This window comes from Emydura macquarii, unplaced genomic scaffold (genome assembly GCF_026122565.2).
Source record: "Emydura macquarii macquarii isolate MOO-44397 ecotype Brisbane River unplaced genomic scaffold, CSIRO-AGI_Emac_v2 contig_2422, whole genome shotgun sequence".
Classification (NCBI taxonomy): Eukaryota; Metazoa; Chordata; order Testudines; family Chelidae; genus Emydura; species Emydura macquarii.
The window spans coordinates 8,581,171-8,605,674 of NW_027132559.1; the positions used below are offsets into that span (position 1 = coordinate 8,581,171).

Below are 24,504 nucleotides of genomic sequence, written 5' to 3' on the forward strand. Positions count from 1 at the left end.
GCATCTATGTGACTTAGGAGCCTAAGTCCCAATGACCTTTAATGTGTTTAGATCTCTTGTGAATAGGGGACATAAGCTCCTAAATCATACAGGAGTTCTTGAAAATTTTATTGTTAAATTAAAAAACCTCATATTTTTGGGGCCAATCATAATTTTTTGTGGTCTGATTCACTATTTTTGAACTTTTGGGGTTCTCAGTATGGCAGTGTACTGTGGTGTAGATTTGGAGCGGAGCGGCGAATGGCTTTTCCATGCTATGAAATTGTCTTGGAAAAATATTAAATACTAAAGGGCAAACTTTCAAAGTTCTCTTGGGAATTTAGATTATGACCTCCTTTGAAACGCATTTTGAGATCTACCAATGAAAAACACTACATAAGAGCTAGGTATTTTTATTATTACATATTTCACTACATATCCTTGATGTGATGTGCTTCTCCTCATGTGAATTTGCTGAGCAAAATAGGTGCTAGAATATAAGCCTTAGCCCCTCCACACCAACTATTTGGAACTGTTAAAGAACCCATCTTCAATGCTTAGAGAAGTTGAAGAGATCCCACTGTCTGCCAGGCTAATGTTTAAATGATGTGAGGCCTTTTGTACTGAGGTGAATTTTATCCTTATAAAAGTGTACTTCTGTTGCAAAGTGTTTGATTATATATGATTTATGATGTAGTACAGCTTTCAAATATGCAGTTCTTAACCTTACTGTAGAATTTTAAGTATACATCAAGATTTTCGAGAAATCACCTCTTATATACTGAAGCGCCTTGCAAACTTTCTTCTCTTCTTGGTACATAACAGCCAGAGTTTGTTAATCTTCAGCTTACACTACACAGCCCAGCTTTTCTCCTTTACACCTAAGGAGATGGGTGATGGATAGGGCTGGGTGTAACGATGGTGTGGGATCCTTCAGAGGAGGTTAATTAATTCCTGTTAGGTTATTGCTGGGTTATTTGAATAGTTACCCTAGTAGTTGGTGGGTTTATTTATATGCTAGTATATTTTAAAAAGCTAATCCAGAAACTCCAGAGCATTGGCTGAGCTCTCTTTTATCACAAAGTAGTAAATAGGAGGAGGGCAGTTAGCTCCCCTAGTTAAATAGAAGGAAGGCAATAATAAAGGAGGGCAGATGTTGCTAATTAGCAATGACTGTATTATCAGATTTGTAATGGAAAAAGTTAGTTCCTGTCTTAACTGTGGAGAGTGTAATAGCTCTTTGTAATGCTGTATCCTTCAGCAGTAGCAGTTTATAGTCTTTGTAAAGCTGGTTCACCACCTACAGGCTATGATTGTGCATGGCACTTTTAAACTTACACAGTAGAACCTCGATTTTATGAATACCAATCTTACAAATGACCAGTTATACAAACCATTTCTTTTTTATGTAATAAAAATCACATAATAAAAGTGATGTTGATGAAGAACAAGACAGCATTCTTTCACATCTGATATCTTCAGTGAATTGCAAATCACTTTGCAGTAGTTTGAAGGACAAGAAAAAGTGATGGATTGCACCATACTGCAATGTATGAATCCTACCAACTGTAATTTTGAGATATTCAATTTTATGAAATTTTCCATTTATGAACTCATCAATCCCCGATTAGTTTGTAAAATAGAAGTTCTACTGTATATATAAATCCCTTAACTTTTGGTGTGTTAACACTTTATTTTGTCCCACTTACAGTATATGGAAACAGTAGCAAATGGATATCTTGGATATGGAGAAGAGCAGCATAATGTAGACAAATTGGTCAACATGACATGTGAGTGTTGTAACTGACACATGTACTTATAACCTTGGATGAGGACCAAAGTTTACATGACAGACTGAGGAATGCTTAAAATACTTGCAAATGGTTCAGTGATTGTGATGTTGCTAGATCTATTACAATCATGGTCACACAAAAGAGAACAGTACTTGAGTAGATGGAAGCACAGCACAATAGCAGATCTCACTCTTGTGCATCTCTAATATTGTTTCTGAAGAAACTGACATGTCTTTGTATATTAAAATATTGAGTAACATGAATTATTAGTCATGTCAAGAACATAGCTAATTTCAGAGTGTAAGTCAATGGTTTAGAGCTGTTATTTTATTACTCTATTAATAAAATGAAAATCTTAGATTTGTGACACTCAGTTTATGTGATTTCCTTCATTTCAGATATTTTTCAAAAACTCTCTTCTGTTAAAGGTCAAAGAGAATGGATTATAGCCAGTGGAGCACATAAAGTAAGTGGTTTAAAGAACTGCTAATTATAACCAATCAACTACCTATGTAAATGAGTTATGCTTCCCAAATTCGATCAAGCTGAGATCAAACTCCCTCCATCTTCCAAATAATTGTAACATAAGCAAACATCAATTTGTCGACCTGGGCTAAGATCCTCTGAATTGTATTTTTATACATGTGAGCTTCTGAGAGGTTTATGTTGGCCTTATGCACACATTTTGCATTTCCCTGACATAATTTAGCCCTTCAAACATTTTGGTGAATCTTGTTCCTATAAAGGTATCATCAAATTTACTTTGTTAAACTATATATTATTAAGATATAAATAGTCTTGAAATAGCTGACACAAACAAAGGCCTTGATCCTATAGTTGGAATCTCTAAGGGTATGTCTACACTGCAATTAAAAACCAGTGGCTGGCCTGTGCAGCTGACTTGGGCTCGCGGGACTCAGGCTAAGAGGCTGTTTAATTGCAGTGTAGACATTTGGGCTCAGGCTGCAGCACAAGCTTTGGGACCTTCCCACCTCACAGGGTCCTAGAACCCATGCTCCAGCCTGAGCCTGAACATTTACACTGCAATTAAACAGACCCTTAGCCCAAGCCCCACATGCCTGATTCTGCAGGCACAGGACAGCTGTGGGTTTTTAATTGCAGCGAAGACATACCCTCCCGCAGACGAGTATGGAACACTACTGACCTCATTGGGGCTCAGCATGGTGGCAGGGATGTGCACTTAGTGGATCTGTTTGTAGATTTGGGGCCAAAATTAGAAACAGTTGAGATCAGTACTAATGCATCTAGTGTTTCATGATATAAGTTTGCTGCTTAAAATGAAGGGAATTTTATTTACAACAGATGGGTCAGGAGACAGAAAAAACAGACCAGGAAGGAGGGCAAGCTTACAACAAGTAAAAATGGAAAACTGGTTATATTTTAGAAAACCAAAACTACATTTATCAAAATATTAAATACATAAACCACTTTAAGATCTGAGTCATTAACAGAATACATGTGAGGTCTTAAATTACAAACATATTTATTTTAATATAAACTAAAAAGTTTTTTACTTAGTGGGACCTCAGTTCAAGGTTCTAAGTGTCTCTCACAGCAGCAGATACCACCCTTAATACTTGAAGTTGGGCAGATGCTTTCCCTGCTTGAGTTGTTTCAGATGCAGTTGATTATTTGAGGAGAAACACACTTAGCTGACCTTAAGGCTTGGCAAGTATGGAAAAGAGCAAAATGCTTTTCTAATATATTTATTTGAAATCTCTAAGGCTAGTTATGTATCCTGTGATGATTTAGTGTCTTTACTGGTTTTGAATATTTATTTCTTTTAATAGCATTTAAATTTTACTAAACAAATATGCATGTTTTAGGGTCATAACTGAAAAACACATAATTTATATAGTTTTATCTTTTTTAAATTTCTAATTTTCCAGACTTTAGTAAATTTGCTAGGAGCCAGAGACAGTAATGTGCTGTTGGGTGCACTCCTTGCTCTTACTAGCTTAGCAGAAAGGTAAGTTCATTTTAATAGCTGTTGTTTGCAATTAATCTCAATTCTTGCCAAAATATTGAAGCTGACATTTATTGAGGGATAAATGTTACTGTACAAGTTAAAGCCTCTGTCCTGAAGAGACATATGCATATGCTTATATTACATTATCTGGAGTGGCTCACAACCATGAGTACCTACCTCAGGTAGACTGTCACAAACAGCACATACACCCAAAACTGTTGGTAAGTTCTATAGTTAAATTTCACCAAGCTGGTAACAAACGTGAACTTCTAGATCATTGTAACAAATCTTACCATGAAGTCACAGACAGTTAGTTCCCTTAGACTTTCCATTTGATCTTGCCACCCATGCAAACTGGACTTAGTGATGAACAGTCACTTGTACCAAAAATCACAAAATATTCAGGCTGCTTCCATTCCCAAGAGACCAGTCACTTACCCCAGATCAATTGATACCCTAGATCTTAAACCAAAGACAACGTTTGTAGCCAATCCTGTAATAAACTGTCTAAAGGTTACTAACTAGGAAAAATAAATGAGAGTTACTTACAAGTTAAAGCAAGCAAACATACACACACAAATGACTTACTATCTAAATCAGTAACAGAGTTGTAGTGATCTGTCAATTCAAAATGTCTTCCAGGGCAAACCCAGGGGCTCTCTGGCTTCAGTTGAGTGTTCCTTGCCCTGTGAGAGTTCAAACAGCAAAGAGATGGCAAATTTTCCTATTTGTTTCCTTTCTTCTTTCTTCCTTTTCTTCAGTCCATAGGATGAGCTTTCTTGCATGTAGCATTTCCAAGGTCTGATAGGGCCATTTACCAATCCTTTGTGTTGCGATTTTCCTTGATGGCCCATATAATTTTGATTGTTCTTCTGGATGGGCAGGGGAAACACTCTTCCTATCTGATTTTACACGTTTAGAGAAAACATTTTCAAAGTCATAAAGCAAAATTTACGTATTTCCTTATAACATGGAATACAGAAATTACAAATAAGATTAATTCATGTAGCAATTTACAAACATTCTATAGAATCTAAACACTAAATACAGTCTTATAAGGCTAATACCTATTTTGAGCAACACTAACACATAAGTGAACTGGTCTGGTCTGCAGCTATGAGTTTGTCAGTTCTTAGCTTATGCCTATAGGCTTGGCCAGAGATGGCATTTGGTTTACCAGCATCATAGTTTAACTTTACACTGAAGCCAATGGTACTGCTCATAGATTGAAAAGTACATGTATAAGCCTTTGCAGGATCAGGGCCTTATTCTTTTTCCAGTCCTACAGGTTAAATACAGACATACTGATCCTTCAAGGCAGACCCTATGCCCATGTGGAATACCTTGCAAGATTGGGGCCATACAGTCCAATCCTGCAGTCTCTATGCAGGCTTTGGAGTTGATGGATGTTTTGCTTGCACATGGAGCTGCAGGATAAGGCCCTTGCTGTAGGTTTACAAACAGCTGTAGTACAGTGATCCAAAAGTTATTGCATATTTCCAACATCCCCTCCCTTTTCATGGCCTACAATTTTATTTCAATTGGTTACTCCTGCTAAAAATTTTTCCTTTCACTCTCTGAAAATTACTTAGAAGTCCTCCTTGCTTATGGTCTTCTCAGCCAAATAGAGTCTGATCTGGTAATTTATTTATATTTTCCACAATTTTACCTGAGTGCTTGCAAGCAAAGCATAAAATAAAATAATATCTGTCTTTAGCAATACACACTTGCTTCTCATTCTTACTGATTTCCTTTTATGTCAAAATTCTCTCTATCTTGACAAGCTGAATAGAAAAGATACCTTGAAATATCCAGAAAGATAGAGGCACAAGGTGTATTAAGTAATTTTAAAATATGTATATATGTACATACATGTATGTATCTGTATATGTTAATACTTCAGTATGACTAAAATCATGTTGTGTATTATGGTATGAAAAACCTGAAGATATAGCATCTTTCAATCCCCAATTCTAATAGTTGTGCAGAAGAGAAACTATCTGTTCTCCATTATTATTCTATTGACTTCCAAACTTGGAGAACAAATTTATGCTTTAAAGCATATATAAATATTATATATTATATTTTTAATATAAATATATAAAGTTTGTTTTATACAGAGAAAGAAAAGTGAAAAGAGGAATTGATACAATCAATTATAATAAGTAGGAATTTCTTCATTGAGCCTACGTTTACACTTGTCGCCAAATTCGGCAGCAGTTGATAGGAGATACGCAAGCTACTGTAGGTAGCCTAGAGTAGTTTGCGTATCTCCCATCGACTTCCTAACTCCTACTTAGGAAATGCGCTCCCATCGAAGCAGCGTTATTCCAGCTGGCAGAGGTGGATTAACTGTTGATTTCCGGGTCGATTGAGCGGGTTTCCACTTCTGCTCAATTGATACAAATAAATTGATCTGACCGGTGAATTTGCCATCAGCCTACACATAGCCTGAGATGTCTCCAGAATTTCTCTTCCCTTTTGTCAAAACAGAAGGTATTTTAAAAGTATTTTGGTTTGCATTTTAGCTTTCTCTCTTGAAAGAAAAAAAATTAAAGCTCATCAGAATCATAATATTTTGGTCTTCCATTTAATTTTATACTCGGAGTGAAATAAGTTTATCTTGCTTGAATATCTTTAGCTTGATGTATAAGGTTTATTTATTTTCAAATACCATTGAACAAATCACATCTGCCAAGACCAGAATTTTTCACCCCCAAAAGAACATGTAAGTTCTCCTGTTAACTAAATGTAAAATCCACTCTCAGTCTAGAAGAATAATTATTGCAAATCCATACTAGTGAACAGAAGGGTTGAATTTGTAATATGTTTTTCTTAAATCCATGATTGTCTAACAGTTTTCCAAAAACGCTTTTTTTTTTTGTCAGAATAGTTAGGCCACTTTCAATTAACTCTCCTTCTTTTAGTACATTTGAACTTTTTTCTTTTTCTTTCTTTGTAGTAATTTAAAATTAATTTTCCCCTCACTTGAGTACTTTTTAATACTCTTTTAAATGTATCAATATCAAGAATCTTAATTTTATCTGAAAAGAACATCCTATATAATGGGTAAGCAGTTACTTCAAATTACAGCACTGGTTCAGGAGATAACTTAGTAAGTGCTTAACTTTAAGGGACTTAAAGCACATATTTAAGTGCTGTTTTGAATATGGATACTTTCCTGACTCAGGGTCTAAATTATTACAATCATTTAGATGTAAAGACTTTGGTGATTATGATGCCCAGTAAATTCAGTTATTCACTTGTAAATTGCAGCTTCCATTGAATATTCCTCATAAAAACTATTTTTATTTACACTTATATGGGATAAGCAAAATAGTAATAGAATATAATAAAAATATGAAGACACATTATATTTGCATAATAAAAAATTAAACCACAGCTTTTTAAATTTGTTTTTCAAAAGCACTTTTCTAAGCACATTTAAATATTTAACCTTTTTTCCTCATTCACCATGTTAGTGTTTCACTAAAACAATCTATATTATAGAAAATAAGAGTAAACTTTTGCAGTGCCAGTGCTGAACCAATTTATTTTTTGTGTTTTTAAACCTTCATATACAATGTGACATTACCTTAGCCTTAAGAAAATACAGCCAGCCAAAACAATGGATAATGAAGTATAAGTGGGCAGAAGTTAACTAGAAATAACATACACGTCTTTCATATAATTTTATTTTGAATTTTCCATTTGTAGTCCAGAATGTAGGGAGAAGATCAGTGAGCTCGCCATTGTAGAAAACTTGCTTGTGATATTACGTGAATATGACTTGCTATCTAAAAGGTAGGACCTTATTTATAGACTAATTATGTTAAATACTTTTCTTTTTTAAAGTTTATTTTGATATACGGAAATACTGTATTTATTTAGTTAGAGTGGTAAAGTCTCAAACCAGTGGCATTTAAAATCAGATATTGATGCAGCAAAATGTTCTTTGGTGGTTATCTAGTACATGTTGTCATCCTTCTTCCCATTGAGGGGTCACATCCTGGCCTGCAGTTCAGGTTAAATGGACTGTAAAGCTTCCCTAAAGGGATAGCTGATGATTCCCTGTGAACTACAGCACTGCCACCAGTGGGGTGACCTAGGGCCATTGCCAAAAAGCATGCTGGACTCTGATACTCCACTTGGGGGCCATTATAACCTGGCATAAATTACAGCATACCTGAGACTGCTCTAAGTTATACCAGGGACTGATTGAGACCCCCCCACAGCCTTGTGGACCAGAGGTGCACAAAAATATCCCCACTTCCTTTAAAGTCATCATAGCTCAATTGGACTTGATGATTGGGGCTGATAAGTCCGCATTTGAAAGAAATTGGTGGAAAAGTGGCCACTGAGTGTTAAGTACAAAACAGCAAGAAGACAAAAACACACTTTCAAATGTAATTGCATTCCAGTCACCAAAGAATACTGTACATTTTAAAACAGAGGTTTTATTACTTATTTAACTTACAATCAGGGACAGGGAAACCAAATACGAGGAACAAAATTGAATCTTCTGGCATATTTGAAAAAGTTCTAATTAACTTTAAAAAAACAAAAACAAAAAACTACTTCATTATGGGGGGAGAAGATAAAGGAGTGACCATAATAAAAAAGATTCTCTGCTGAATATTGCTATGTGACTGCTGGAGTCTTGAGTTTCAAGCTCAAGGAAGAAGTAACAAGCTGAAAAACCAGCTAAATTTGCAGATTCAAAATATGAGTTTTCATTTTTGTGCACTTCAGCGTTTCTTGATTCCAGATGGAAGTCAAAGAGCCAAAATACAGCGAGACACCTCTTTCTTGTGGTCCCTCTACCCAAATTGTGGAAGCAGGAATTAATGGAAATCTTGTGAGAACTTTTCCTTGTGACATTTCCAGCCAATTCCGTGAACACAAGTGTGGAGAAGGATCCAGACTTCTGAGTGCTTATTCCACCACAACCTATGAACCTTCTGAAGTTCATCCACCACCATCTGTAATCCATTAAAAAGAAAGAAGGAATTCAGAAAAACAACAGCAGTGGCTGACGAGTTCATCTGAAAAGCATTATTTATAGAACCAGAGTCAAGCTGCCCTGAATATTAACACAATAATGCTAAGGGCTGGTGCTGCTTGCCCTGCAACTGCAGGGACCCCCAAGACATGGGTCCCCAGTCCCCACCTATTCAAAGGCTGTGTTTACTGTATCAGCTGCAGTGTCAAATAGTCTGAAGTATCAACTGCTTCATTCTGACTAAGTGCCCTATAGCTCCATCTTTGAGTTCAGAGTCCCCATCTCCCCCAATTCAGAGAGGCTGAAAGACATGTTTGAACTGAAAGGAAAGTGATACAAATGTATTAGTGTTATAAATTACTGCATACCAAAAATGTGACAGGCTTAATTTAATAAAGTTTAGGGTCATTTTAATGAATGAATAAAAATATGACACTTTACTGAATGTAACTTAACAGCAAATGTATTATAGACTACTTGGGCATCTTTATAATGTACAGTAGCACTAAGTAACAACAATGTAATAGGAATTGCAATAATAAGTAATTGTCTGGGTGATTTAACACAGGTGAACTGTGGTGCTGTGGTTATAATTTGTTGCTGTTCTCTTTCTAGACTGACTGCAGAGCTGCTACGCCTCCTCTGTGCCAAGTCACAAGTCAAAGAGCAAGTGAAACTGTATGAAGGAGTTCCTATCCTGCTCAGTTTGCTCCATTCAGATCATCTCAAACTTCTATGGAGTGTAGTTTGGATTCTGGTACAGATTTGTGAAGACCCTGAGACTAGTGTGGAAATCAGGATTTGGGGTGGTATCAAGCAACTCCTTCATATATTACAGGGGTAGGTCTTCATCTTCAAGGTCAGCATAATTATCAATGTCTTTGTCCCATATTTTAAGGTTATCACACAATCATTTGACCATATGCCAATGTATAAAAAAGCTTCCACCCTCTGCTTCTGATGGTATTTGCAGACCTGGAATAATGCAGAAATTAAAAGAAATTCAGGTGGATAATTCAAACAGTGCAGTGCATTTTTTCAAATATATTATATGCTGCGCTTTTCAAATGTATAGCATGTCTTTGTTGTGTTAAATCAATTAAATTGAGATAAAATATATAGTTAGTGTCCACTTAATTTCCATGTTGATTAGAAAGGTAGGAAGGATAATCTATTCTATTAGTTGGATTTATGAATATTTTTATAGTATGTTAAATTTTCAGTCCAGTGATAAGACCATACGCCTAAATTTTGAACAGTGACTAATGATTTTGAGTACCTGAGTTTTTGGATGCCCAACTTGAGCTATTTTTAAGGTTTTCAAAAAAACCTGATTTTCAAAAAAAAACCCTCTAAAGTCAGGGTCCATTAAAATGTTTGTAGTTTGGCACCTTAAATCACTACTTGCTTTAGTAAATATAGGTTGCAGTTCATACTCTTCCTCACAGTGCCTTATTTGAAACTATAAAGTGGGCTAAACTATTTATCCCATCACTCTGTGGTTTATATCTGATGCTTTTGATGTTAATTGGAAATTTGTAAGTGCTTTTTTTATTTTTCATTGTGGAGATGTACAGAAGAAAGACAGAAATAGTAATACAGATAAATTTCAGAGATGACTAACACAGATATTTAATAAGTATTTATTTTACGCTGTGATTTGTTTTTCAAGAGATAGAAATCTAGTTTCCGATCGCTCGTCTATTGGGGGTTTATCTAGTGCAAATGCAGCAGGGAGAATCCAACAGCTTCGTTTGTCAGAAGATTTAAGTCCTCAAGAAATACAAGAAAATACTTTCTCCCTTCAAGCAGGTATGTATATTGGGCCTGATTTTCTACTGCCTTGCACTTTGTATAGTTATTTACACCTGTGCAAAGTGGGACACAGTGTTATCAGATCAGAATGGTATAATTTTACATTCACTTTGTAGAGGAGGAGAATCAGATCAGGTATGAGGTTTTTTTAAATGTACAATATCAATGTATTTCTCATCACAAAATGAAGGAAGAAGTATTCAACATCTCAATTAATGTTTCTGTTTTAAACTCCTGTTTTAACTCAAGAATATTTTAATTCCGTTATTAAAGTTTTACCTCATATCCAACTTTATTGTACGAGGTCACTCATAAATGGGTTTGGAAGTATTAGATTTTTGTCAGTGCTCAAAGAAAAAGCGTGCGCCTGACATGAGAATCTGTCTGGGACGTATTTCTGGTGTACTTTTTGTGACTGCTTCCTTAATATCCCTAATGTAAATCAATGGGAGGAAGGCACCTAATTTGCTTTGGTGCCTTTGTAAATCCTGTTAGGCATCTATCTGAATCTTTAGGCACCTAAGTACCTTTATGAATTTGGCCCTGAATATTTATAAATGATTTTTCATTCTAGCTTGTTCTGCTGCAATTACTGAATTGGTGCTCAATGACACTAATGCTCACCAAGTAGTACAGGTAGGAAGACTTTATTCAGTTAAGGTAAGGTGTTTAAGTCTATCACTTTCATATGTCTCGTTTGTTTACTTGTGTCTCCTTATGCATTTTTACCGGTAGTTTATAAATCTCGTAGACTCATAGACATTAAGGCCAGAAAGGACCATCATGATCATCTAGTCTGACCTCATGCATATCGCAGGCCCCAGAACCTCACTGTAGTAAGCCCATAACCTCTGGCATTGTCTTTCACACCTAGGGCTCTTCTTCCATCCTGGTCTGATCTCCCAGCCAGTCCTCCCAGCTCTCCTTCACTGAGACTCTGATGTCCTGTCCCAAACATAGGCAGGGTTTTCCACCCCTACATCAGCCTCCTATTCATTGGACATTATTCGCCAAGCTCCCTTTGGTGTCATGATCGTGCATGACCCTTTTTCTTTTTGGTCCCATAAATGTCCACCAGCATAACTGCAACTCCCTGGGCCCCTTTTTAGTGCAGCTGCCTTCTGTTCTGTATATGGAATTGCCTGATTCTCCTCAGGTGCGGCTCATTCTGTAATCAGAGTTGTTTTAGCTCCAGGCTTTACAGCCCACAGGGTAAGCCTCCTGTTACACTCACCTTTGGTAAATTTCTTACTTTGTCTAAAGAAGTCATATGAAGATGGAATAAAGCAGCTTCAGTTGTACATCCAGCTCAGAAGTCATCCTGCAATTGCAGGGGAGGACAACCAAAGGCATGCAGCCACAATGCACTCCTTATTGCCCTTCTGAACAGGAGTACAGTATATGCCCCCAGCAAGTGCATGCTGCTGACTACAGCATACATATTAGCTTGGACCTGCCCATAACTGGGAGATAACACCTCACTGGGAGATAACAATACCTAGATGTTATATAGCACTTTTCATCCATAGATCTCAAAGCATTGGACAGAGCACGTTGGTGCACATGCCACCCACTTAAACACTATGGGCCTGCTTCTGCTGAAGTCAAGTACAAAACTCTCATTGTCTTCAACAGGAGCAGGATAATACCCTATGAAGGGATCCTACTCTGCTGCTAATGTGGTTACCAGTATTGAACAAGAATGCAAAATGCATATGTTTGTAGACATTTGGCTTATTAACTCTCATTATCATATAACTAATCTTTAGGCAAAACTCATTAAAAAGCTGGCTGGGAAACCTGTCCAATATTGCTGCATTGTAGTGTATAAATCGTATTGCTCAGATTTGAGTTTCTTTTGGTTAACAACTGTCAGCTCATAAATCTATTTCCTGGTTTTTTGACACATTCAGAATAGAAAATAAAAATTGTTGTAGAATTGGCTGACACACAAATTGTAAAGCTCATGAATATTCTGGCATTTCAGCTCTGGAGATGTGGATTTTAACAAGTGACATCATTTAGCTGGTTAGAATTTATGGTTTGAAAAATGATTTTAATTAGTGGATGAATCTCATGCACAGCCCCCAGATGCTCCAACTCAGTGTAAATACTCAGAAGTTAACGCCAAATAAAAAATTAATAGCCATCTATTATATAGTAAATTTTAAGTCAAGACCATGAACAATAAATTAGTGAAATCATCAATATGTTCACTTTAAACCCAAACAGAGGCATAAAAGGAATAGAGGGAAGGAAAGTTCTTAGTACAGGCACAGGGTGTTGGAATACTTTAGGACGGTGCCTACTCGGGAAGAGGAGTGGAAAAGAGTCTGAAAAAAATTAACTCCTTGTGTAGCTTAAGCACTAGAGTTGTAGAAACAACATAGTTTAGGGAACCATTTTTATCTGAACCACATGTGCTTAAGTGTGTGGTACTCGGTATGTTGGTCACCGGTGTTTATCAGTGTAGGCCGCGTGCGTGTGTCCCTGTGTAGATGCTGTCCCAGCTCTGGCCAGGAAACTAAGACGTCTCTCACGATCGAATGAGTCGACACGACCACAGATTAGCTGAGTAACGAAGGCGCCCAAGCGAGGTTTATTGCGTGCGGCACAATGAGAAATGACTTAGAGTATCTCTGGGTCAGTTTCATATTGGCGGCGTTACAATGGTCTCGGCCCAACGGCGGGACTTTCCGTTATCCCCTAGACCGGACACCGGTATTCCCTCTGACATCCTCTTTTATACACTGTTACATACACTTTCGGTCTGCCCCCTTTCACGTAGGTAGTTGCCACCCTCCTGACGTAGTCTAATACCACCTTTTTTTCGTTGATTGGCTGATTTGGGCACCGCCACTCCATGTATCATTTCTACCCATCAGAGTGTCATTTCAGAGAGTTAGTATCTTGGTACCTCTTATACCCACTACATATTTTAGTAATATTTTGGCAGTCTTACAACCTTGCAGAATCAGCACTTTCCTATACCAGTCTCAGTTAACTTGAGTGACCCCTTATACTTGTGTTCACTCGGCTTTTTCCATTTAGGCCTTAGCCTGTTTTACAGGCCTTAAGCTCTCACTTCTTACTACAAAGTGGAGTTCATTTTTTTGTTTTCGTTAGAGATCACCTGTTTGTCAGATTAAATTTTAAAAACAGTTCAACTCTTTATTATTGGTGGGTTTTTTTCCTGAACTTTCAACATGATTTTCACAGAATCAGACTGGGGACATAGATATATTTCCAAAACTATCACATAGGGTTTTACTCCAGTTCAGGGCTTTTTTGGTGCATAAATCTCTGATCATGACATTCCAAATGCATGGTGGATGATGGGAGTTTGTGGTGCAATCCCTTTGATTTCAGTGTGGCACAACACATCTTCAGGGTCCATCTGCAAAGGTGCAAGGGCAGGATCAGTTTACAATGAATGTATTGATAGTTTTACTCTCCTGTGCATTTCACCGATCTTACCTTAAAACTTAGTGTATAATAGATGGCTAAGAACTTTTAAAATGGACATTAACTTCTGAATTGTTTACATAAAGTAACATTTAATTTTGTTTGCACCTTCTGTACTATAGCAGCACTAACACTGATGACTCTCCTTTGTTTCTTTTCCAGGAAAATGGGGTATATATAATAGCTAAACTGATTTTACCAAACAAACAAAGGAATGCAGTAAAAGCTAATTTATTACAGGTAATTCACTTTCATGCTGAAAGCTTTACACAATCCTTGGAAATTTATCTTACGATTTTTGGTGTTTTAAGGTACAAAAGCAACTTTATTAACCACTTAATTAAAAAATACATGAAACAAGTGGCAGATGATTATACCACAGGAAAGTAAAAGTCAAATCATGACCTTATGTGTGGTGGTCTGCTATGAAACACATTATGGTTCTTGTGTCCTACATAGTATAGAAGAAAACAGATATTTACATGTGATGTAATCCCACTTTCCAGACAGTCCCTTTGTTATGCCTGTGGCTTTCACTGAAAGCTGATAAACACTTGACACAACAGTACTGATTTCAGTTTTTTTGTGTTGGGGCACCTTACTGTGACAGTTAAATGAAGTATAGCAAAACACAACATAAAGTAATGTAAACTTAAATGTAGGATGATCCATCTTTTTTTGCTAAAGATTTGATGGTTTTTGGGTTTGTTATGCAATTTCACATAAGTTTATTTGTTAGAATCAATCCAGGTTGGTAGTGACCAATAGTTGTTAACTATGTGGCAGCTATTCTGTGACCTCTGTGGAATGAGTTTGGTGTCTTTCTGATTTCTAATGAATAAGTGCCCATGTCAGTAAAACCACCACCATAACTGTTGCCTAGCTGGCACTCTTAGTAGAGAGGGAAAAACACTGGAGAAGTGATTTGGGGAAGCTTCCACGACTGATGTACGCTGTATGTGCTCTTTATGGATTAACAGATGAGACTGCAATCTCCAAATATTAACTAGTGCCTTTCATCTGCACTAAAGTTTTTTTTATAATACTTCAATTAAATTAATTTAAAACTTTTTGTAACATTATCCTTTAAAGGAAATTAGAGCGGGAGAAAATTTTATATATATATGTGTATATATATATCTTTTAGTAAACTAACAATGCAGTTAGGCATTTGTTTAACAATAGCTTCAGCTGCATACATATTTTTAATTAGATTAATTTTCCAAGTGTATTATTAACTCCAATTCAGTACTTCAGCTGATAGTTACAAAAAATTATATTTTACAATAGATCATGAGTGAATGTAGTATGGTTTAAATATAAAATGACATCAGTTAACTTAGTAAGAATGGTTTTATTATGATAGTACTGATATACTAAAAAGAAATCCCACCACATCCAGGTAAATGATAAGAAATCTGTGTTTCATCCACACCATGTTTAACATCTCATGCTGCTTTTCTATAGTTCCTTTCTCATAATTACTGATTTCCAGGATATTTGTAAACATTGGACCACATTTTATGAATTTCATGGGGTTATTTCCTATGATTTGGCCCAGAACCTTTATCTCACTAATCAGTTTCTTCATTCTTTCTATTTCTTTGGGGATCACAGTTCATTACTTCGGGAGTAGTTGTGCTATCACAATCATTCTTTCCCCATTCATTCAGTATATAAAGATTATACTGCCTTAAATCTCAAGCTTTTTACAGCCATTAATGTGTTAAGCTCAGGATACTGCAGTGAGGAAGGAAAATAATAGTATTCTCATTTTAAAGGTAGGAAATAGATGAATAGGGAGGTAAGTGACTGTCACACAGGAATGTCTGTGGTAGAGCTGTGAACAGAGGGCAGATCTCTTGACTTTCAGTCCTGTGCTTCAGTCATGTGACCCTGCTTACTTCCTTTATTAGGGTCTATGCACAGTCGCTAAAAAGGAAAACCTTCAGAATAATAACAATGACTCCAATTCTGCAAGTTATTCCACACTGCCAGACCACTAAGACTGTATGAGTTTCAGAAGAATATTGGAACTCTCAGCACCTGATGTTTCTCCTGTGTCAAAGGGCAGTTGTTATGGAATAAAAAAACCCCCAGTGTTCTTTAAAGAATACAGTCTCCTTGTAGTATTGGTGATTCGTGCCCTGCTTCCCTCAAAAATAGTGCATATCTTCTATCTCCTTCGTTGTTTTGCATTCACCACAAATTCAAAAACTTATTTTAAAACAGGGGCTTAATTCTGCAGTGATTACTCAGGCAAAATTCCTGTGTTCTGAGTAAGGACTACTGCATTGGTCTCATATATAGGATTTTTAGTCACAGATGTAATCTAATAGTTTGAATATTATTTAATTCTATTTTATTGTTCCCACTGTTACAAAGTCTTGGTAATTCATTTTCCCTCAGTTTATACATTCCAGTCATCTTTGTTTGGTTAGCTAGTTTTTGCATTGGATTGGGCAGATGGATATAGTTGGAGAGAACTCAAGATGAGTTACTTAAAATTCTATATATTAACTAAGAGACTCTGATTTTGTCTAACTTGGCTGTGGTGATTCTTTTTTAATATTTATTTTCTCTAATAGTAATTCTTTATAAACTGAGCTATATGCAGAATTTTGTGTAAACTAGACTAGATTAAGTTTATACTTGTGGCTAATCTTCAGATTCTTGTAAACTTTTAAAAATCACTAGTTGAGCTTTTTGTTTGTTTGTTTTGTTTTTGACTCCTGTTGACATTTTTAGGGCTCTGCACTTCAGTTTCCAGAAAAAAGGGCCAAATTCTGCTGTCTGTTACTGAAGTGCAACCCCATTGGCTTCCCTGGGGCTGCTCTGTGGTCATAGAGCAGAATGTGGTTCAAAGACTTCAGCAGTGCAGAAACAAAATTATTTGGTGTCTCATGTAGCTATGCTAATCCATAGTTGTTTTTTTTTTTTTCCAAGAGGGCCATCCGTATTTCAAATACAGCATGCACTGAAGCAGATGGCTTGTGACTAAAGTGTAGAGCTGTTTATTTTTGCTTTCTTGAGGATGATTACCATTCTAATAACATGGCCTACTTAGTTACTTAAAAATGAAAGTTAAAAAAATATGTTTAGGGCCCTTGCTGTTTTAATAGCAGTTTTTAAATTTGTACATAGTTATTAATTTAAACATTTTTCCCACCCAGTGTTATGCTTTCAGAGCCTTGAGGTTTCTCTTCAGTATGGAAAGAAATAGACATCTATTTAAAAGGTATGGTAATAAAATGCTCTATGGGACTGCCTTTGTAGAGTTTACAAACCATCATTCAGGTAAATTCTCAATTAATGTCAGGGCCAGTTTTCAAATGTAGTCATTGATTTCCAGCAAACAAGGAAAAAAAAATCCGAGGGGCAAATCCTTCCCTCTTCTCCACAGCCACAAATGGCTGGCTGTGCCTGCAGTTGAACCAGTGCAGAACTTCTGTGTGAGGTAGTGTTTGGGCAGGGGGCTTGCATCATAGGAACTCTACAGAAACCAGATCTACAGAAGCTCCTCTTGTGTTTCCATGTATCAAGCTTTGGAGCAGGATGGAGGTAGAATGAAGTTAGGACTACTAGATCTCCATTGTGTAGGTCCATCAGTCTTTTCCCAGAAGATTAACACAGTTGCATGAGAAGCAACATGGAGCCTCAGAACTACAGTAACAGATATAGAATAATCTGGGAGGAGTGGATTCTTTCTCACCCACCTTTTGAAGAATTGATCTTGCATCAAGCCTACTAGAAAGGTGTTATCAAAAAATTAGAATATGAAGGTCCTTTGTAACCAAATACCTAACTGCGGCATAAAAATGACAATGAAACTGCAAGTAGGCTGTGACTTTTGGTAGTTCTTACCTATGACATTTATCCATCACTTGTTATCTAAAGACTTAAATTGATAGAATTATAAACACACACACACCCCTTTCATCTTACTTTTATTTTAATAAAGCTGACCTGGTCAGTTTTCCTTTTCCAGGAAGGGTTCCAGCCTATAAAAATTGTACAGTACTAGTAGGGGTTGGTGACAGCTAGACAGTTGTCTTTCCCCATCCTTTGTTTTCCAACTCCTTTACCTGATTTCCATTCCCACCCTTCCTCATCCTCCCATAGGCCCTATTGAAAAAGAAAACAACAAAACACCAATCAAACATATAACTAACAAGGATTTGCCAACTCTTCACTATTTTCATTGGCTTGTGTGTTGTAAATCCATTCCCTGCCCTTTGTCTGTTTTGTGTCTTTTAGATTATAAACCCTGGGACAAGGATTATAGCCCCAATCCTGCAATTCATTGCAAATAGACAGATGTTAGTCACATTATTTAATGTGCTGCTGGAAGGTGCTGAGATACCATAGTGACGGAGGCAATATGAGAACCTGTACAGAATTGCATAGGTACACCATTGCATCCATATGGAGCTTCATTGACTTCAGTCTGGAGTGAATTGGAGGATTGGGATCTGTGTTTATGCAGCGTCCAGTGCAATGATGTCCCAATCCCAGTTAGGGCCTTTGGAAGTTGCTTTTAATAGAAACGTTTACTACTAAATAGGGTGAAGTTCCAGATGATGGCTATTTGGGGTTAGGAACATTTGAATGGACTGGTCAAAAATATTATTTAGGAGGTTATAGATCAAAGAGTAGCAATACATTAGTTAGAAAAGTCTTAACTATGTGTGTAATCTGTTATGAACACTCTCTACATTTATAAAAATGTTAAATGTTTTTAGACTCTTCCCGCCTGATTTGTTTGAGATCTTCATTGATATTGGACATTATGTTCGTAATATCAGTGCATATGAAGAGCTGGTATCAAAGCTAAATTCATTACTGGTAAGCAAAAGTTTTCAATTTTTTCATAAAGTTAATAAACAACTATTCTTTGCAGTGTGATGCATATGGAAGTCATCAAAAGTGCATTTTTTTAAAATTTTATAATTAGGAGGATGAACTGAAGCAAATTGCTGAAAGTATTGAAAGCATTAATCAGAATAAAGCACCTACAAAATACATAGGAAATTATGCAATTTTAGATCATCTTGGCAGTGGAGCTTTTGGAAGTGTTTATAAGGTAAACTTGCCTTTTGTTATTAACTAACAATTTTCTGTTAACATTCCCCCACCATTATTTAGTTTTATTGTGAGTCTGTTTGACACCATTTGTACCTGTAAAAATGGCCAATATGCTTCGTAGAATAACAGAGGTCTTTATTGCCACTCTTTCTTTGCATTACTTTTCAGAAACAGCAGTTCTGGCTGCTGGAAAGTGTGACAAATCTGTGTAATCTGTATGGATTCACACCACTGTTTCTGTAAAGCCTCACACAGAGCATCTATGAAGTTCTGTAAAACATCTAGGCAAACCCAGTAGGACATTGCTAACAGCACCAGAGGTCTCCAACACTTTCTAGCTGATCTCACACTAATTACAGAAAGAATAATGATTTTAGAATTTAAGAGATATTTAGGTTCAATTAACTAACCACATATGTATGGTTAACGTCCTTTCTACCCCCATCCTCTGTTGTTAATTTTTACAGGTTTTTTCCCTTGTAGGTTAGAAAACATAGTGGCCAAAATCTACTAGCAATGAAAGAAGTCAATTTACATAATCCAGCATTTGGAAAGGACAAAAGAGACAGAGACAGCAGTGTAAAGAACATTGTCTCTGAATTAACAATCATTAAAGAACAGGTAAGTGTCATAAGCCCTTCTCTTGGGGACGTTTTCTAAAAATTTCTCATCACTAACACCAGCTCAGCTGCACTGTTAGCAATTTTGGAAGCTTTAGTGTACATAGACTGCCAGCTGCTGTTAATGATTTTAGTCTGATCAACACAATGTAAACATTGCCAGTGGCCCATCTACACTAAGACTCCTAACATTGCAAACACTTCAGTATTAGCAGCAGCGTAAAGAAGCCCTTATTGTTACTGGGAAATTCTGAGCTTGTTAATGGAAGTATTCAACAATTGAAAAAAAAATGCCTTTAATAAAGCATAATCTGTTAGCAACAGCCTAATGAAAAGTTGATCAGTGTTTCTATTCCATATTAAACTTTCTTGGGTTTGAAATTTAGTCAGATTTTAGTCCAAAAAGTCACTGTTGTGACTTACAAGTTCTCATCTTCAACCTAAGTGTGATTTTAAAATTAAAAACAATATTGAAGTCAAATTGATTTAGGATTATCTGTTGAAGTGAAGGGGCTTTGTGCAGACTTAATGAGTTGACCCTAGTATTTCTTTGCTCCATTCCTTCCACTGTTAGGGGCTAGTTCAGAACCATCTTGTCTGTTCTCTCACTTCCTGATTTTGCTGGGGAAGGAGAGTAATCTTCAACACCCTTTTATGAAGTACACCTTCCACCCTCCAAGCCTGATATTGGGGAAAGGGACAACAATGGCTCAGCCTACTTCCTATCAACTCCTAGAGTGACTATGATTCTAGGGAGTCCTTATGCCATCTGTGCAAATGGGGAGAGGAAATCCTGTCTGCTATACCCAACATGCTCATGTAAGGCAAGGGCACATTTATCAGATAGAATCAGTTACAACCATCTTAAATCCAGAAGTTGTTTGGAATACAAAATAATTTCTGAAACTTTTAATATATTTGTTTTAAAACTAATGCTATTGCCCCCCTCCCAATTTATAGATTGATGTTATCAAATTGTGCCCTCAATCTAACATTAGTTCCAGCTATCTAATTATTTTTTTCTTATTGTAGCTTTATCATCCTAACGTTGTACGATATTACAGAACCTTCCTGGAAAGTAAGTAAAAACATAGCCAGTAAAAATCATGTTGTTTGTCATGAAGAAATATTAGCATAATACAAGTACTTGGTAGATCTGGGAAAGATCTCATCCAACTTGAACAGCAGGAGCTAATTTTTTCTTAAGAATAGCACTTCAGCGCAAACAGATTTAGACATAAGTCTTGGTTTAAAACCTGGCTACAGCAGACTGTAAATACACATAGCTGCTATTTACATTTATTTACATTGCAATAGCACCCCATAATGCGCTAGGCCCTGTCCAAACATATAAGAAGACACACCCTACTGTAAAGAATTTACAATCTGAAAGACAAAATTCAGCTGCTGAGGATGGGAAAGAGATATCATATACAGGGTGCTGACTGATACATGAATAATTCATTCCATTCCCCACCCCTTTTTGTATGCATGAACTCTACGCAGCTGCTCTCTCCTGTTGTTATTATTAGCTGTCTAATTTCTTGTAGGAGTTGCAGCAGATGTGACTTTGAAGAATGAATTTGAATGACAAGAACGAGTAGTGATTAAAATATATTTGCACATACAAATAATTTTAGCAGAGTAATAAAATAATAATAATAAAATAATAAAATTATATTTGTACATTTTGACCAAGATAATATTTTCTGTGGAAATGCTGGATATATGAATGTCATATTCTTTTGATATTGCCATTTCCTTTTGTTGTGTGTAGATGACAGGCTGTACATAGTAATGGAGCTCATAGAAGGGGCACCACTAGGAGAACACTTTCATTCTTTGAAGGAAAAGCAACAACAGTTTACGGAAGAGAGAATATGGAATATATTTATACAAGTAAGGACCTGCATTTTTCTTCATGATTTTTCTTTATAAAATTTGTAGAGCCATTTGTATATGTTGGACTAGTAAACTTATAAAATAATACTTATAGTGCCCAAGCTCTAATGTCCTAAAATGTTAACATAATTTTATGCGACTTTATTTGGGTTGCATTTAAGATTTTTCATATGTTTTTTTTTTTTTTTTTGTCTTGAAGCTGTGTTTAGCTCTTCGTTACTTGCACAAGGAGAAGAGGATAGTCCATAGAGACCTCACTCCAAACAATATAATGCTGGGGGATAAAGACAAAGTAACAATTAGTAAGTGGAATTTCTGTGACTACAGTGGGTTTCGGCTCATTGTGCCTTGTTCACCAAACTTCACAAGTGGGGGAATCTAGTAATTAATTTAGAATTACACAGTCACATAAAATAATTGCTAATGTAAATTCACGGAACACCACCATCAGGTTTTACCAATTAAAACTGTACTGTATGCACCTAATATTGCAGAGCATACAATGTAGCCTTTTAAAAAATTACAATTAGATCTATGATATATGAGAGACTGCTCCTATTAAAGTCAATTGGAATAGCAAGATAGACAGATGCTTTAGGTACCACATCTAATGAGGTGCCAGTGAAGATACAAATTTGAAATGACCATCTCTTCTATTCTGTGGGTTTCCTTCAGTTGTAAGTGAACAACAAGCCTGCTTCAGACTATATTCTCTTCCTCCATTTATTGTGGGAACACACAAGGGCCTTCCCTTGCAGGTGTGTGGCAGACACTCTTCCAGCATGACATACACTCACACTTGAAGATTTTATTTTTAGATCTGAGGGGGAGCCTAAAATTCTTTGCACCACATGCCTCCTTTGAAGTCTGCTCCAGCCTGTGTAAAAGTACCAGCTTCACAATGAGCACCATGAAGCAGAAAATAGTGACAAAGGGCAAAAGGTACAAATAAGAAACTGGTTTCCAGAAAAGATGAGTCCGATGAGGAGAGGGCCAAATCCATTCTCTGCTCAGCAAACCACTGCAACACCTGTGTCCCTTATGACTGGGAGATCATAACTTCTCCATGATTATCTTAAACAAATGTTTTAGGCTGTCTTTGTACCAGGAGCTCTCTTGTCCCCTCTCAGTGCTCAATTACAATGTTAAGGGTCATGCTTAAATAATGCTTGTGTGTCTAGTCCTGTAGTGCTGTATATGGCTGGCATGCATCACTGGAGTCTCCCCAAAGTGATCAGAAGGAAACCTGTCACAGGCAGGATTTTATGATTAGTTTTGAAAGCAGCATCTGAGCATGAAAAATATTCCAAAGAACTGCAGATTTTTAATGCAGTGTCTTCTGTGACTGAACTGAAATGCAGTGTGGAACATTCAGCTAGTCTACCAGACATTTCAGAATCCTCTATCTATTTTTTTAAAATAGAGGTTTATAGTAGCAAAGACTGCTACATTATTTTATTGCTTAAAATGCAAAACCAAATACAGAATCTGAGTAGCAGAGAACAGCTACAGTAAGCCTGGCTACAAAAGTCAAACTCCCTGGTTTAAAAAAACCACACACACACACACACCATTCTACTGTAATAGATAATAACACAGTAATATTAGAATACTATAATTTTCTAGAAGGTGTCAGTTATGTCAAATATGCAGAGGAGAATTCCTTGATTATTATTAAATCTAATGTACTAAAAAGTATTGATTCCTAATAATTGTATCATTTTAAATTAAAATGATTTAGTGGTGCTTTACCCCTGAATTATGAAAATACATTCAGAATATTTTCTAACAAAAATACTGAAATGTAGTTATACTGTATAAAAGCATACTACCACTGAGAGGCAGTCTTGCCTTGAGTTTACTGCTTTGTCTTTCTGCCTGCCTACTTGCTTATATAGAAAAATGCAGAGTAATTTTAAAACATGTGCCCAAAATTGTACCTGAGGAATATGAGAGTTCTGACAGGAAAATTGGAGTTACTGAACTCTGTCCATAACCCCCTCTGTTGTGATTTGTTATTGTATATTTGAACCCTGTATTATTTTACCTAGTGTATAAAATAATATGTTGCACTACATATATGCAATGGAAGAGGGGGCATGATGGCCTTTTCTCCATTATATTTGAATATCACTGAAATTGTTGTCTCATAGTCTTAATGGTAATAGAGTTCAATCCCTTTCCTTCTAGCAATAGTTAAAATGTTCTCTATCTGTGAATTGACATAGCATCCTGCAGTAATTCATACAGAGCAAGGATTGGATTATTTATAGTTTGGGTAATTATATTTTGTGGAGAAGATATACTATTTATCTGACAATGTGTAATGTCTCCATATAAAGGTAGATACATAGGGCCTGATGTAGTTGAAAATACATGCACAAGCCCTGGAAAGTCATAAATCCTGGCTTTTCAGCAGGTTTGAAATGTTCACGGATTTAATAAATCTAAACATGAAAAAAATAAAAAAGTTCTGCTCCATGAACTCAGCCAAAACACAACCACAGCTCAGTGGTGACAAATTACAGAATAACACCATAGAAGAACAGCTCTAGGTTCTTTTGTCTTTCCAACCCTCAACTTGTTTAGGTAAGTGAAAGTTATCCCTGTCTAAAGTTGGAGTAACACTTCCATGGGGCTGCCAGGGAGGTGATGGTTGGATTAATGAATAATAAGGGTATATCTTCCGGGGGTTAGGATTGTTTTCCCTTTAAAAATAACACATTTTCACTTGTAGTGCTTCACTCTCCTCCCCAATTATCCTTCCTGCAGTAAGAATTTGTAGGGCAATAGCATAATGCAGAAAGAAAGTTTACTCACCTGTGACTAGAGTTCTCCAAATATATTGTCATT

At 36.4% G+C, this 24,504-nt stretch overlaps 1 protein-coding gene across 4 annotated transcripts in view; it reads left to right on the forward strand.

The window, feature by feature from the left end:
• NEK10 (NIMA related kinase 10) overlaps positions 1–24,504 on the forward strand; it is a 163,276-nt gene that overhangs the window by 19,590 nt on the left and 119,182 nt on the right. For 3 of the 4 annotated variants that reach the window (XM_067561620.1, XM_067561621.1, XM_067561622.1), the window contains exons 7-21: positions 1,691–1,769; positions 2,171–2,238; positions 3,683–3,762; positions 7,480–7,566; positions 9,380–9,604; positions 10,437–10,576; positions 11,154–11,215; positions 14,207–14,284; positions 17,218–17,282; positions 18,787–18,889; positions 18,999–19,127; positions 19,613–19,750; positions 20,782–20,827; positions 21,527–21,648; positions 21,851–21,953. In XM_067561620.1, the coding sequence (XP_067417721.1) occupies positions 1,691–1,769; positions 2,171–2,238; positions 3,683–3,762; positions 7,480–7,566; positions 9,380–9,604; positions 10,437–10,576; positions 11,154–11,215; positions 14,207–14,284; positions 17,218–17,282; positions 18,787–18,889; positions 18,999–19,127; positions 19,613–19,750; positions 20,782–20,827; positions 21,527–21,648; positions 21,851–21,953 (1,525 nt within the window). Of the gene's footprint in view, positions 1–1,690; positions 1,770–2,170; positions 2,239–3,682; positions 3,763–7,479; positions 7,567–9,379; positions 9,605–10,436; positions 10,577–11,153; positions 11,240–14,206; positions 14,285–17,217; positions 17,283–18,786; positions 18,890–18,998; positions 19,128–19,612; positions 19,751–20,781; positions 20,828–21,526; positions 21,649–21,850; positions 21,954–24,504 lie in introns of all 4 variants that reach the window. The other variant, XM_067561623.1, reaches the window with a different exon arrangement.